Source organism: Accipiter gentilis, chromosome 1 (genome assembly GCF_929443795.1).
Source record: "Accipiter gentilis chromosome 1, bAccGen1.1, whole genome shotgun sequence".
Taxonomy (NCBI): domain Eukaryota; kingdom Metazoa; phylum Chordata; class Aves; order Accipitriformes; family Accipitridae; genus Astur; species Astur gentilis.
The window spans coordinates 16,680,444-16,695,026 of NC_064880.1; the positions used below are offsets into that span (position 1 = coordinate 16,680,444).

Here is a 14,583-nt window from a genome sequence, read left to right on the forward strand (position 1 = left end):
CACTTTCATCTGTCTTTAAAGAGCTCCTATCACACTCATCACCATGGGAGGCATCCAATGGTATCATTGGGTGGATCAAGCAGGAGGGTGTTTAATTGCTACATAAAGTTGTAAAATCATCGATAATCAGCAATGGAAGGAGAAAGCTACATGTCTGTCTTTGGGAATTTGGGGCCAGGCTCTTGTAGTCCAGCATAAGAATAGCTGGAATTATGAACCCAAGGAAGATATTTCTAAGGAGGAGCAGGCTTGGTTATGAAAAGAAGGAACAATGCCCATGTATGATCACTTGTATATCCTTTCATCTCCTCTGCTACGATGGCATCTGGACCTACCCATCTAGTAAGTAGCTAATATTTGATCCTATGTGGAAATGGGGAGAAGATGGTGGAGAGGGTGGGGAGAGGATGGCTCTCCAATGAGCCATCAAAAGTATTGGCTAGGAATTAGTTTGCATGAGTTGCAAAAACAATCAGTGCAGATGCCATAAAATACATTGAAAGATGGTTAGGTGGATGAACTGAGATCCCCTCTCTTTTGTGGTGCCAGAAGCAGTAAGACTGTAGGTTGGATATAGCTCTTCTATGCAGTGTTTCCATTGTCAGACTGTCTGTAGTGGAAGAGACTCCTGGAGTCCAATTTCCCAGAGTATTTGACAGCTTCAGCAAAAAGCTTTGTCACCTGTCAATATAAAACAGAGGAGGACTGAGCATTGCAAAGCCTTCTGCAGAAGGAGTGTAGTGATAGGATGAGGGGTAATGGTTTTAAACTGAAAGAGGGCAGATTTACATTAGATATTAGGAAGCAGTTCTTTACTATGAGGGTGGTGAGAGCCACTGGAACAGGTTGCCCAGAGAGGTTGTGGATGCCCCATCCCTGGAAGTGTTCAAGGCCAGGTTGGATGGGGCTTTGAGGAACCTGGTGTAGTGGAAGGTGTCCCTGTCCATGGCAGGGGGGATCTTTAAGGTCCCTTCAAACCCAAACCATTGTATGATTCTAATAGAGCAGGCTCCACACTTCTACGCTGTCACCCTGAAACTACCCTGTGCAGGTCCAGTCCTTGAGTCCATCCAAATCAATACCAATTTCAAGGTGACTGTGCATGGGTGTTGGCTCCAACCCTCTGGAGCCTGCCTGTCCAGATGGAGAGACTTAGAGGTGCTGGGGCTGCTTTGGCAAGAGAGCTCTGTCCCATGAAAGCTGTGTTTTCCCCTACAGCCCAAGCCTTTTAGGAGGATACAGGGTTGTTTCCCTCTCTGAAAATGGGATTAAAACTCTGCAGTCAAAAGGGTTCAATAAAAAGCATCAAGCAGGTGTGGTAATAAATTTTGGATGGGGACCCCTGTTCTGGTTGTCAGTGTGTGTTTTGCAAGTAGACAAAGGATGGGTCTTCAATTTCTCATTGCTGCTAATCATGTTTGGCACTATCCTGTCTATGAACTTAGAGCTTGGCATTCTCTCTGCTCTCTGCTCACTCCAATCACAGCAGAAGATTTTGCACAGCTGGACACCAGCTCAAGTCACTGGGTTCCATGTCAGCACCCACTGAAATAAACCAGAATTTGGCTGCTGTGCTTAATGAGAGCCAGATGAGGCTCTTTTGTGACAGTTGAAGCCACTTGCAAAGGAAGTCAAAGTACAGCTGGCGGCAGGAGTCCCACTTTGCATTACCAAATATCTCTTCCACTATCAGTATGTGAAAGGGGTTTGTCAGGAGATACAAACACATAATGACTAGCAATTGGGGACTACAACAAGACAGGCAGCAATTCCACTTGGATGGCACTTTGGAACTGGATTGCCCCAAGGATCATTCAAGCAAGCCCAGCTACATCCTGCTGTGAGGTTTAAGGACTGTACTGGAAAAACATAGCCCTAAGAAACTGTTCCCATGCATAATTTAAACATGTTACAGGCAGTTGTGTGCAAGAAGTTTGCTCTGAAGTGAAAATGATACAGCAACAACTTCAGCTGCAGCACAGGACTTAAGATTTTCTTCTTTTTTGTGTATTATTTTAGGCGATATTATTTTGTATAGTAGCAAAAAGAAAATACATTCAAACAATTGTGTTGCCATGATTTTCAGACACATCATTATTTGTCAGAGATAATAAGGGCCCAAACACACTGGAATCTAAGGTCACAAGTGCTTGAAAGCTCTAAAGGCTCTTATGACTGAGAGGAGAGAGAAAAACATGGGAAGTACCTGGAAATTGGTGAGCAGAGCAATGCCACTGTCAATAGCCATCCTCCGGATCACATAATTATCATGGACAAACTTGGTGTTGCTGTTAGGCAGGTTAATCACCAGATCTATTTTCCCATCCCTTAACAGCCTGAAGAAACAATGCACAAGACAGTATCACAGTGTGTCTTGCTTAATGAAAATCTATGATGAATAGCACAGGCATGCAGGTAAACAACACTGAAAATTTACATTTGAGTTTAGTCTTACATCCCAAGAAATGAAGGTTGAGGGGTTAAGGCGCTAAGCTACAACTCAGGAATTTAGGCTTTATTTTTGTTCTATTCAGTGATGCAAAGCAATATTCAACCTTCATATAGCTCAGCACAACTCTGTTAAAAGGCATGACTGATTGTCATTAGAGGCTAAATATTCAGATCCCACGTATCCTTGCATGAAAATGTAATATGGAGCAATACATCCAAGCCATATTAAATAGGACTGTTCAATGAGATGTTCATTAATCAAGCTGAATCCTCCCTGCTGTGACAATTCCAGACAGAATTAGATAAAGCAAAACATTTGGATTGAATCCAAAGTCCCATTAAATCACTATCAATGATCTCAACAGGGCCAGCAATTTGACCCTTGCTGTCCTGGATGTTAACACAAATTTGACAAGGTGAGTATTGCTCTTACCTCCTGACCGGAGGGAGGTTTGGACTTTGGCTTTCCTGTGATGGCCATGCCACAGGATTTGCAGGGATACCGTTAGCATTGAGCCAGTCTGAGGTTGCTTCTGTGGCATAAAGCTGTTAAGGGGGAAAAAAAGTTACTTACTCTGTGCTTCATAAATACCAGAACTTTTCATTTAACTCATGTAGGTCTGACCCAATACACAGCCTAGCTGTCAGAGCTGATTTTGGAGGGTATTTTTCATCACAAGGGTGTCTCCATACACAGAGACATACAGAAAACAGCATGACTTTCCCAACATTCTGTTATCCGTGATTTGCTGATGGATGATAGTCAATGAATGGTAGTAACACATCCAGAAGCAGTTAAGTGGCTTAGGAAAACCTAAATCCCTCTGACTTTCAATAGGGCTTAAGTTTGATCACTTACAATTTTTTTTTCCTAGCACTAAGTTTTGAAAGGCGGAACTGTAAATCTAGTAGTTACACTAATGCCACTGAGAAAAATAGTTCTTAAATACTTCATACTAAAAAGCTCTCACCAATCTTTTGTGGCTGTGTTGTCAGTTACTTTTCAATAGGGATATGGATGCAAAATGATGCAGAAGAGTTACAAGAGGGATGTAAACACCACAAATTTCATATGTCTGCAAGTTGTGAATATCACTGAAGATGAAACACTGTAAAGACATTCTCCATATAAAAGGCTTCCCCTTCCTCCCTTCCTGTCATCCCTGGCATCCTGCTGGCATTTTTGTTTCCTGGAGAACTTGGAGGACTTTATAATGTGACATCCTGGTTGCAGGCTGATAGCAGAGCTAGGGTTGTTCTTGCCCTCATGGCAGTCTCATATGTTCAATTGAACAATCATGAAAACTTTTAGTTGGGTGATACCTGCTGACTTTATGGATCACTCAGCTAAAAATCCCTGTTGTACTTCGAAAATGTCCTTTCTTCTCTATCTTCAAATAAACTCCAATGTTCTCCATTCCTGTAGCAGGCAGAGTCCATTTCAGATTTTGAAAACTCTCTAGCTTTACATAACTGAAACCACCTACCTTAAAACCTTCCTCATGCAGTAGTTCTGCTACACTGAGGAATCTGGGGCGGAAGGACTTCTGAAAAAGGAAATTTATTAGATACAGCATCAAACCTAGGATTTAGAAACAGTGTTTTGTTGAGCAACATGAAGTTCCTCTAGACTGTGCTAAGAGGCAAATACACATTTCTGTGCTGAGAATGGGTGTGTGTCTGTGCATGCGTGCAGAAACGTCTGAATATGCATGTACAGTGCCATTCCAAGAAAACTGTCAAGATCCTGAAGCTAAAGTCATTCCCAGCTAAGACATACTTGTTACAACACCAGAATTAAGTGTTCCCATACTAAGTTCAACTGCAACTACAGAAGATTTACTACTGCATATGAAATATCTGGGCAGTTGGCTTATCAAATACACCAACCAGAGTCTCCTCTTAATTAAATATCTTTTTAATCATTGCTCAAACATTTGGCCTTGTCTTCTGGCAGATAATATATGTGGACAGGCTTTGGGCTGCCTTCGCATGCTCTGTTTGCAAATTCACATGAAGAAGAGCCTGGGTTTGCATAAGTTCATTTCTAACTCCCATGGGCATATGGAAATGGAAAACACAAAACCACTCAGGAGACTGGGACACCCTATTCCCATGAGAACTTGAATGCCCAGGTACTTAGGGCACTTTTGAAGGACTCTTTCATAATGCATGCCCAGATCCAACATAATTTAGAAGAAGTAAAGATAAGATGACCTCTTGTAGACATCTTGTCATGGTTTAACCCCAGCCAGCAACTAAGCACCACTCAGCCGCTCACTCACTCCCCCCCATCCAGTGGGATGGGGAAGAAAATCGGGAAAAAGAAGTAAAACTCATGGGTTGAGATAAGAACGGTTTAATAGAACAGAAAAGAAGAAACTAATAATGATAATGATAACACTAATAAAATGAGAACAGTAGTAATAAAAGGATTGGAATGTACAAATGATGTGCAGGGCAATTGCTCACCACCCGCCAACCGACACCCCGCCAGTCCCCGAGTGGCGATTCCCTGCCCCCACTTCCCAGCTCCTATACTAGATGGGACATCCCATGGTATGGAATACACCGTTGGCCAGTTTGGGTCAGGTGCCCTGGTTGTGTCCTGTGCCAACTTCTTGTGCCCTGGCTGGGCATGAGAAGCTGAAAAATCCTTGACTATAGTCTAAACAATACTGAGCACCAACTGAAAACATCAGTGTTACCAACATTCTTCGCATACTGAACTCAAAACACAGCACTGTACCAGCTACTAGGAAGACAGTTAACTCTGTCCCAGCTGAAACCAGGACACACCTGCAGTTGAACAAGCCATTTTAGAGCAACAGGTGAAGGGTAATTTGATCCCAGCATAACTTTCTTCGGGAAGTTGAAGGTACAGCAATGCAAAGATCAGATGCAACATATGCCAAGGCAGGTCAAATCTTGCTTTTAACCTTAGCCTGGTCTGGCCATTTGCAAGTAAGATTATTGCAAGCTTCCTTGTCCCTGCTGGAGCTACTGATAGCTTAACCTTTATGGGCGAGAAAGCAATATTCTGAAGGGTGAACTATCTCCTTTCAAGAAAAGGAGTCTATGGGGCGGGGGGGGGGTGGGGGGGAAGCACTCTGGAAAGAACCTCATTCTGAAAGACATCTCGTTCTGTACACTAACTGGAAAATATAAATATACAATGTGACAGGGTTGGCAGCTTCCCCATCAGAGAGAATAGTTCTGCCTTCTGGTCAGGGGAGTTGGCTTTCACAACAGTATTATAAACTTCTATCAAACATGTACTGAACACTTGTGACACATAAAACAGCCTCTCCATGAAAAGAAATTACAGCTGTCAGCTTGCATCGGAGCAGCCTCAGATTTACAAGCTGGCTGAAAGAACCTGTGTAAGAAACCATTAGTTACTAAAGGTGAAAAGTACAAGCAGATTTATTTAGTGGAAGATATTTATTGTAGGAGAATTGTATTCTTTTTCCTTTATCGGAAAAGTTCTATTTCTTATAACGTCTCTCATGTTTGCTAGCATGCCTTACTATTTGTAAAGGACTACATCCTCAGTTAATTCAATACCGTTACACCAGTTCTTACTAAGATCCAGCTCAAAATGAAGCCAGCTCATCTCCCGTGATATTATTGAATTCTGTATCCAAATCCACTGTGGAGCATGCAAAAAGTTCTGGTATGTAAGGAACCAAGGCAGAAGGTTACCTTGAAACAACAGACTTGGAGTGCTGGGGTTTAAAAATAAAATACTCCATCAATGCTTTCCGCATCTTGTGGTCACCAGCACAGATGTAAGACAGATGCACTCCATCCCAGAGATATCACTGAATAGCTCAATCAGGAAAGAAAACAAAATGAGCTTTTCAACTCCTCTTGCATAAAATATAAATTATTTAATGGCAGACTCAGGGATTTCTCCGAATTGTGAAAAGAAAAGAGGTCAGATTATCAGTTTGCATAAACTGGCAGAGATTCATTCATCTAACAAGAAAGCTGTACTCCATTTACCCTGGGAGAGCATCAGGCCTTAACAATCCTAGGGAACCTCAACCTTTGCAATGTCAGAGAGTGCTTACAACTGAAGGACAATCCAGTGGGTTTGCAGTCCCAGCTGGCTGCCCAACCTGCCTTGCGCTGTCCTGCAGATGTCAAGGAGTGCTCGCCTGTTTGAACTTGAGGATGATTACTTTGTTAGCAACACTTGTGTGGCCCTAGTAGGATTACCACTGGAACTGCAACCTGCAAGTACACCAACATGGAAGCCCCTCAGCAAGGTTGGGTTCACTACCTGAGCGTATTGAGACGTGTCTGAACTGTAGGGCCATTTGACTCTTGATTTGCAAAATACCCTGGAGTGAAACATTTGCAAGGAAACTAAGATCTCCCTCTCTGCTATTGTTAACTACACCTATTTGACTTTCACCTTCAAGAAGGCAGCCTACTCTCACCTCAACATAATTAACAGCAGTGGCATAAAGGTGCAGTATACCGAATAACCTAAATATGTTGAGCCTAGATACTTTTGAGGGAAGCAGAATTCAAGACCATTTGGCTTCTTATTTCTCTCTCTGCAAGAGCTAAAAGTCCAGTCTAAAAATCAGAGTGAGCCGCTGGTCACGAAGCAATGAAGCCTCCAAAAGCAGGGTATGTTTTGAGTTCACCATCCACTGCAGATAAAACATAGCACCTTCCTCAGAGACAACCAAGTGGGCTGGTGTACGTGCTCCTGACAAAAATCAGCCTCAAGTGCACCAGAACAGCTTGCAGAAACCATCCTGCAGTTTGAAAGCCAGGGGTCTCTGCCCAGGGAGGGACCTCTACCCTGTCACCTCCTCACAGCAATGATATTTAAACGGGAAGTGATTGTAGAGAGGGGCAACCTGGTATGTGTCCTTCTGAGCCTGTATTTCCCTTCTGACGATACACTGACAACTTTGCCCATTTGAGGTAGATGACCTCATGTTTGTGATTAAAAGGAGAACAATGCTGCTGGTGTTCACAGCCCGCCTTATGCCTCATTCCTTGTGCCTCTTGTTTCTGCAGTGAGGGGCTCCCCTTTCCTCCAGCCTGTAATACTCAGGGAAGACCACTCATAGCCTACATGTCAGGTCTAGGTCAGCATGTCAACCTTCCCTTCTTACAAGGCTTTAGTTCCCCTCTGTTTCGAAATGGACCATTGAAAAGCAGGTAGGTGATGAACTCCAGAGTGGTGAGGGAACAATACGTGGTTCTCAGCATTAACTTTACACTTCTTGTTTTGGAGTTTAGTTATGTAAGAAATATGCTGAGATGAAGAGAGACCTTTAAGCAATTGATCTGTTGTTTTCAAGTTTCTTTTGCAAAAAAATGAACCGTAAACCACTCATTAAAAAGGATAGAAACTTGTTAGTTTTAAAAGGTTTGGGGCATTGGGATTTTGGGGTTGTTTTATCCAGGTTTTTTTCTTTTTTTTTTTTTTTTTTTCTTCTTAAGACCTTTATACAAAGAACATTTGGCTCAGTTTAACAGATACTGACACAGAACCTACATAAATGCTTTCTATAGCTAAAATTACTCTTTGCTGCCTGTTCCCTTTTAGCTGCTATCAGGAAAACAGCCTTAAATTTTAAACACTGGGCTCTCTCCTTTTTCTTCTCCTAGCTTTTCTTTTCCCCCTTTTTAGATGCTGTTTTAAAATCTGCACTGATTACATATACAGTAGACATACAGTACCAAATGCCAAGAGTTTCATACTGAACTTTTAAATTTTATCTGGTAGCAAAGACATCTCTGCTAATTTGAGGTAACTTAGAGCAGCAGCTGCAATCCATAGATGTATGTATATACGTGTATATTTAAAGACTAAGTGGTAATCTGCGTTAGCAGAAGTCATATTCCTTTCTGGCCACTTTTCACACACTTTCTTCACATCCTCTGCTGGCACAGACAGCCCAACGCATTTTTCACACCCCAGTTGTCTGACAGGAAAATTCATCTATTCTACTTTTTTGTTTTATTGGCTTTATGCAATCATGTAAGGCGTAAGCCTATTACAAGCACAATGGGGAAATAGCAGGAGGCAATTGGTTGTCTTTATGGGGCCCAAGAACGTTCTAGTTGCAGGGGAAATGTCTGAATTATTTTGAGGAACGTACACACATCTCAACGTTTACAAGTGCCTCTGACTTCAGCACCTCCTGCAGTTGGTAACTATCCTGGGATAAAATACGAACACTTTTTGCTTTTCTGCCTGGCTACCTTTTCATCCTAAAACGCACATCCTCCTTACTGATACAGAACTGAGAATGGTGCAGGGCTGTTCCTAAGGCAAACCCATTGGGAACTCCCTCACAGTAAAGGCTGTTTGCATAAGCCATTACACTGGAGGACATTCCCATAATGACACCATTTAAACTTTCTGTTACATATAGCAACTTTGAGGGATGCTGACAGCAAGGTGTGAAACCCTAAAGTTTGAGCTCTAATCTGGTAAGGAATCACTGGACCTGCAGAATATGTGTCTGAGAGGCAGTCCCTAAGAGAAGAGAGCTCTGGCAAGGTACAGAAACCAGAAACATTCCTACACAAATGTAGCGTTGGTTCTTCCTTTCTGAGCTACGTACTCCTAGCTGATAGGAGCTGCATGGTAGGGAACAACACTGTCCATGCACCATCATCAAAAAGGGGAAAAAAATAATGGCAGACATGCCTCTACGGAGCCAGAAAAGTAGGCTGCAGGGTGAGGACTGTTGTCCTTTAATCCCTTGCCCCACTGCACTCAAGTATATTCCCATCACAACTTCAATGAGAAGATCATGACAGTGCCATACCTGGTGGAGGTCTCATTGCCTGACAGTGTTATACCAATAAACTAGCCCCTCAACACCCTTAGAACATCATGTTTGCTACGCTGTCGAATGATGCCACAGCTCTGCCTGGAATGAAATATATGCATCTATGGGGAAAGCTTAGCAGGTCCAGCTTTGCAGCACGGAAACTGGCTCACTCTTTTGTGGGGGTGGAGGGGAACTGGTTTCAAAAGGGCAAGAGGCAGTGTACAGATGAAGGGAGTTTATATGGCGGGATTGGAAAGTAGCATCCCCAGGGCTCCCATTTGGCAGGGAGCAAGGAGCAGGCTCTGAGTTCTACATGAGATGTTTCTCTGAACTGATTGTCTAAAGGCATTGTTCCCCACAGGAAGGTGGCTTCTAACTCTCTGATCCCAGGCTTCTGCTAGCAGCAATCCCGGGGGTTTGCCCCCAGAAAACTTCTGCAGCTCCCAGTAGAAACTGTCAGGATCCAGAAGGGGGAAAAAAACCCAGGCCAGCCCCAGGGAATCTGGTAAAGATCTCTCTATGGTGTTTGTTCCTCACTGTCTTACTGCACTTCAAGACAGATTGCAGAGAAACCCATTGAAGCCATAAAGACACATGAATGTAAACAAGGCAACAGTTACTGAGTTCCTCTGTGTCAGTCCTTTCTCAGCTTTGATTTTTGGGACTCACCTGGATTCCAATCAAAATTCCTTCCTTCGGAAATGTAAACCCTGTGGCAAGCATAGACTTCTGGAAAGCAGAGTACACATCCTCCCCGAAGCATGCAACCTGGGAAAGGGCACAAAAGGGAAAAAACCAAAACCAACCCAAAACCATTGCTTTAAAAAGAAACAGGAATGAAATTTTTAAATAGGCTCTTTTGACTTCTTCACACAGAATTAGACTGCTTTTGCATGGAGCCTGAAAGGGGGATGGGGGGGATAAATCAGAAAATCATTGCAGACAAATCTGAATTTTAATGAAGCAATAACGAAGGAATAAGCAACGCTTTAGTTTCAAACAGCACACCAAGGAGTAACAATTGATTCTGCTGAGTTATGGGAATGCTGTACACAGCCTCTGCTCCAATGTTTGTGAGTGCACTGCAAATTGTTTAACATTATGTAATGCTTAAATATCACTGAGTGTTCTACATGCAGGCATGTTGCTCTGTGTATGCTGCAAACTGGGATAAGACAGCGCTTGTGCTGTCATGTACTTCTGGCATTTCTTGTGAAGATAAACCGTGGTATATAAAGATGCTTTTCCATTAAAAGTCCATAGAAGTACAAAATTCAAGTAAAAAGTTAGTATGTACTTAGGAAAACAAAACAGCAATCATGCCAATTCATAATAATTTATTTTAAATAAACAAAAACTTGATAAAGAGATCAATAAAATTCATTTAGCAGTTCTCCATCATTCAGAACTGTCTGTGGAACTCAGTTGCTTAGAGACTGCCATACAGTAATGATCTTCTGAGAGAACTAAACTGTGTTCCTTACTAAAATTTGGAATTCTGATGACAAAAAGAAGAATGCATAAGCTTTTGTGAAAGTTGAAAAAGAAAAAGAAAAAAACAACAAACCCCTCATTTTTTCTGTCCAACTCTACACTTGTTGAAAAACAGTCAGAAGCAGAAACTGTCACAGATTTTTCTCTTTGAAATAACAAATCTACACACATATACAGATGGGATAAAGGGGCTGATTGAGAATTGCTCTCCCGTTTTCCTCTTACAGTCCTTCTCATCACAGAGTGAGCCATCACATTCATGGTCTCACTGTTATCATGGTGAGCAGAAACCAGTATTTTATGTAAGAAGAAGAACAAATGATTTGCCAGATCCTCTGAAGTAAAAAAAGAACAAACAACAAAACAAAAAAACTTACAAGGGAAGGGATAAAAAAATCATGACAACTAGTATTTCAGCTTTTATCTAAAAACTCATCCTTGAGTGTTCAGTCTGTTTTACAGTGTGTCTGGCTAAGGGGGTACATATGTGCTGGACTTTCTAGGGTGGTGGATAGCCCCCTGCCTCATAGGCTTGGACCAGGGGTTTCCAGCCTGCCAGGAGAGGTTTATCATTATGGTGTGGTCAAAACAGCCACAATACTGAAAGGGACTCCCAGCACTGTGTCTTCTACTGTTGTGGGAACCATGACTTCCAGCGTAATCTGCCAGACAGATGTGACAAATTCAAGCCCAAATTGAGCTCTGTGTGTGAAAACCATCTTTGAGGAATAATTAAGCATTTTACCCAAAGTAAGTTATTATCCTTACTTCACTCATAAGAAAGACTTTCATAACTGTCACATTTTATGGCATTTGTGAATATGGATCTTTCCAAGTCATAAAAGTTAATAATCCCTCCTTTATGACCAAGGTAATCTCTAACTCCATATAAAGCTCAGAAAAATAATTCTTGCCCTTAGTTACATTTTTATTCCTTTTTTTCTCTTGGGGGGGGGGGGGGGGGGGGTGTACAGACAGTGTCTGTGTAGTCAATTTTTTTCTGAAAATAAAGAAGTCATGGAAGTCACTTGGCTTTTTTCTGCCCATTAACTACACTGAAAGGAAATCTTCTGCAATACTGATTTCCCACATATTATGAGGAGCAAAATAAAGTAATTCTGGAGGGATGTAGGAGACTTAAGGCTGTTCTTACCTTGTATCTGTGTATAGACCTTTTTCATACTAAAATGATGTCTTTCCTAGTGAAAACAGCTCATGTAGATATACTCAAACTCGTATCAAATGGAGCAGCCCAGGCTCTGCGCCACCTGCCTAGCTATGGTAGAGCTGAGTTAAGCGTAATCTAATTGCCTCAGTATTTAACCACTTCCCAAGTGGGTTTTCTAGCCCAGAATAAGTTTCTTGCTACCGCAACTCTTTTCTAGAAGTAACAACAAGCAAGTTTAAAGATAGCTTGGGTATAGCTACAGAAGCTAATGACAGCTCAGCAATAACTCATAAGCTAGCCTCTTTGTCTTCAGATGATGTAGATGGAAACCTGTACCCCTTGAGGGGTGAGGGGTCCCATCAGTGCTGAGCCTATGCAGGAACAGCTTTGTGCCTTTGTAGTGTGCCAAGTGTATACCAGAGACACATTTCAAAAGCACCTCACAGCCCTGTTGTAGAAAGGATGGGTAAAGTAGCCCAGTCTCCCCCTCACCCTACTGACAGTCAATACTGCAGCCATCTCATTTTATTCACTCTTTATCAGCTTTTGCACCTTGGGACATGCCTTGATGGTTACCAGGCAACAACAAAAATATCAGCACCCATATCTGTTGCCTTTAAATAGCTAGCACGTTCCAAGACCAAATGTACATGACCTGGAGTCTCAATATTACTGTTCTGGCATGTGTCAATGGGGGGGGGGGGGTTGAGAGCCAATAAGCACTTGTCTGTCTAGAACCCGGTGATTCATAAAACAGACTGACACACCAAGAACCTCCCAGAACCCAACAGCTCTCAGATAAACTCATTTCAGGCTGTCACATCAACCAGGTCCAACTCAGGGAGCTGACATGCAGGTAAAGAGGGACATCCAGTGGCTGAATAAACTGGGTTTTCCAGGACAATTTGTTTTTACAGCTAAGAAAGATGTTCTCAATTTTCTGAAGAAGCTACAGATGCCATCATGATTCAGACAGTAATAAGATCACTTTCAAAGATTCATGATGTTTAAAGGCAACTTGTTCTAAAAAAAAAATAAATAAAAATAAAAAAAAGCAAATCTAAAAAGATACCTCCCCAGTAGAGGCCATTTCACATCGGAGAACAGGGTCAGCATCTCTCAGCCGGGCCCAAGAAAACATTGGGGCCTGGTGAAGGCAAGAGGAGGGAGGGAGAAAGAGAATGAAAATTTAATGGATCATTTAAAAAAAACAAACATCCAACTACGCTTGGAAGTGACAGAGACAGACATGAATTAATCCAAAAAAAGCACTGGTCAAGGCTGATAAGCAGAGGAGTACTTGGGAAATGAGTTCCAGCATCCTGATGATGGACTGGAACAAATAAACATGTTTTTCATCAATAAATCATCCTTCTAATTCTTGCAGTCCTGCTCACGTTCTCATGGCAGATTTCTAATCTGTGCTAGCCCACCATCACCATCATTTTTAGGACACATTTTAAAACAGAAAGGCTGTGAAGCATCTAATTAATGAAACAAGGAGAGATACTATCTGAAGCCAGTCCGATTTCTGAGAAAACTGTTCTCCAACAGAAATTTTTCATTCACAGGAATCAAACCATTCCACAAGAATGCACTTCTTTGGTGTAAACCTGATGAAACTTTGCAAATTATTTTAATATTTTCCCTCTCCCTCCCCAAAGTACACATCTGTAATTTAATCTTAAAAAAAAAAAGGGGGGGGGGGGAGAAACTCTCTGTTAAAGAGCCTATGAACACATGGCAAACATGGAACAAATTTTCTGCTAAGGAATAATTTTATTTTCTGTAGGGCTTCTCTACATCTTAAATTACTAATGGCATTTTCATAAAGACAGCATCCTTGCTGCTTAAAAATGAACCTACTTTTAAACCCAAAGACATAATTCTGTTCTTGAAAGTCTTTGAGGGTAACACTACAGACAAGACAGCCGCTATCTCATGACACCTAACAATGACCAACTAAAACGTGACAGCAGAAATTCATTGCGAAAGGTTTCTCAAAAAATGTAACATACCTTCATGACTTTTAGATCAGTTTTGCTTCTTCTATAATTAAAGAGAAAATTTTTACAGTGGCCAACTCTACAGTCTCAAGCTGAGATACGGCAGTCAAGGTAGATTATTTTTAATGCACACATTGTCTTGAAAGGTAACAAGCAACAAAGCCTTCCATCAGCTCCCTAACTTTTGTCTACCATGAACATGAATATGTATCAGCAAGAGCAGACTCTGGTACTGCAAATAAATCCTATTTAAAACTTAGCCAGTCATGCTCTATCTAGGATTTAATCTTGGCCAGCCATGATACATGCTTGCTAAGTGACGCAAACATGGCAAGACAATATTTCAGTCCCTAAAGCTAAAATGGTGGGACTCTAAATCCACAAAGGAGTAGCTATGTTGAGAAAGAAGAAAAGAGTTTCATATTCTCTTTTCAGAGCATTTAAGAGCTGCTGGAGAAACAAAATCCCATTTCCATGCAAATATTCCTGGCAATAAAAACATAAGAGGACACAAAATATGATGCGTGAATAATGAGAACCAGGTTTAATGGGAATATTTTTCAAAGCTTAGCATTTCCAAAAGTATTAGCTGGTTATTATTTTTGACAAATCCACACAGAACACAAGCAGTATAAAAGGCTTTGTAGTG

General features: G+C 41.6%; 1 protein-coding gene across 1 annotated transcript in view; it reads right to left on the reverse strand.

Annotated features, from left to right (window-relative positions):
* Window positions 1-582: 582 nt before the first annotated feature.
* CPS1 (carbamoyl-phosphate synthase 1) overlaps window positions 583-14,583 on the reverse strand; it is a 98,762-nt gene continuing 84,761 nt past the window's right edge. Inside the window, exons 33-38 of the mRNA XM_049802686.1 lie at window positions 13,001-13,075; window positions 9,936-10,034; window positions 3,939-3,998; window positions 2,885-2,997; window positions 2,207-2,336; window positions 583-681 (exon numbers count right to left, since the gene is read on the reverse strand). Of these exons, the coding sequence (XP_049658643.1) occupies window positions 583-681; window positions 2,207-2,336; window positions 2,885-2,997; window positions 3,939-3,998; window positions 9,936-10,034; window positions 13,001-13,075 (576 nt within the window). The remainder of the gene's footprint in view (window positions 682-2,206; window positions 2,337-2,884; window positions 2,998-3,938; window positions 3,999-9,935; window positions 10,035-13,000; window positions 13,076-14,583) is intronic.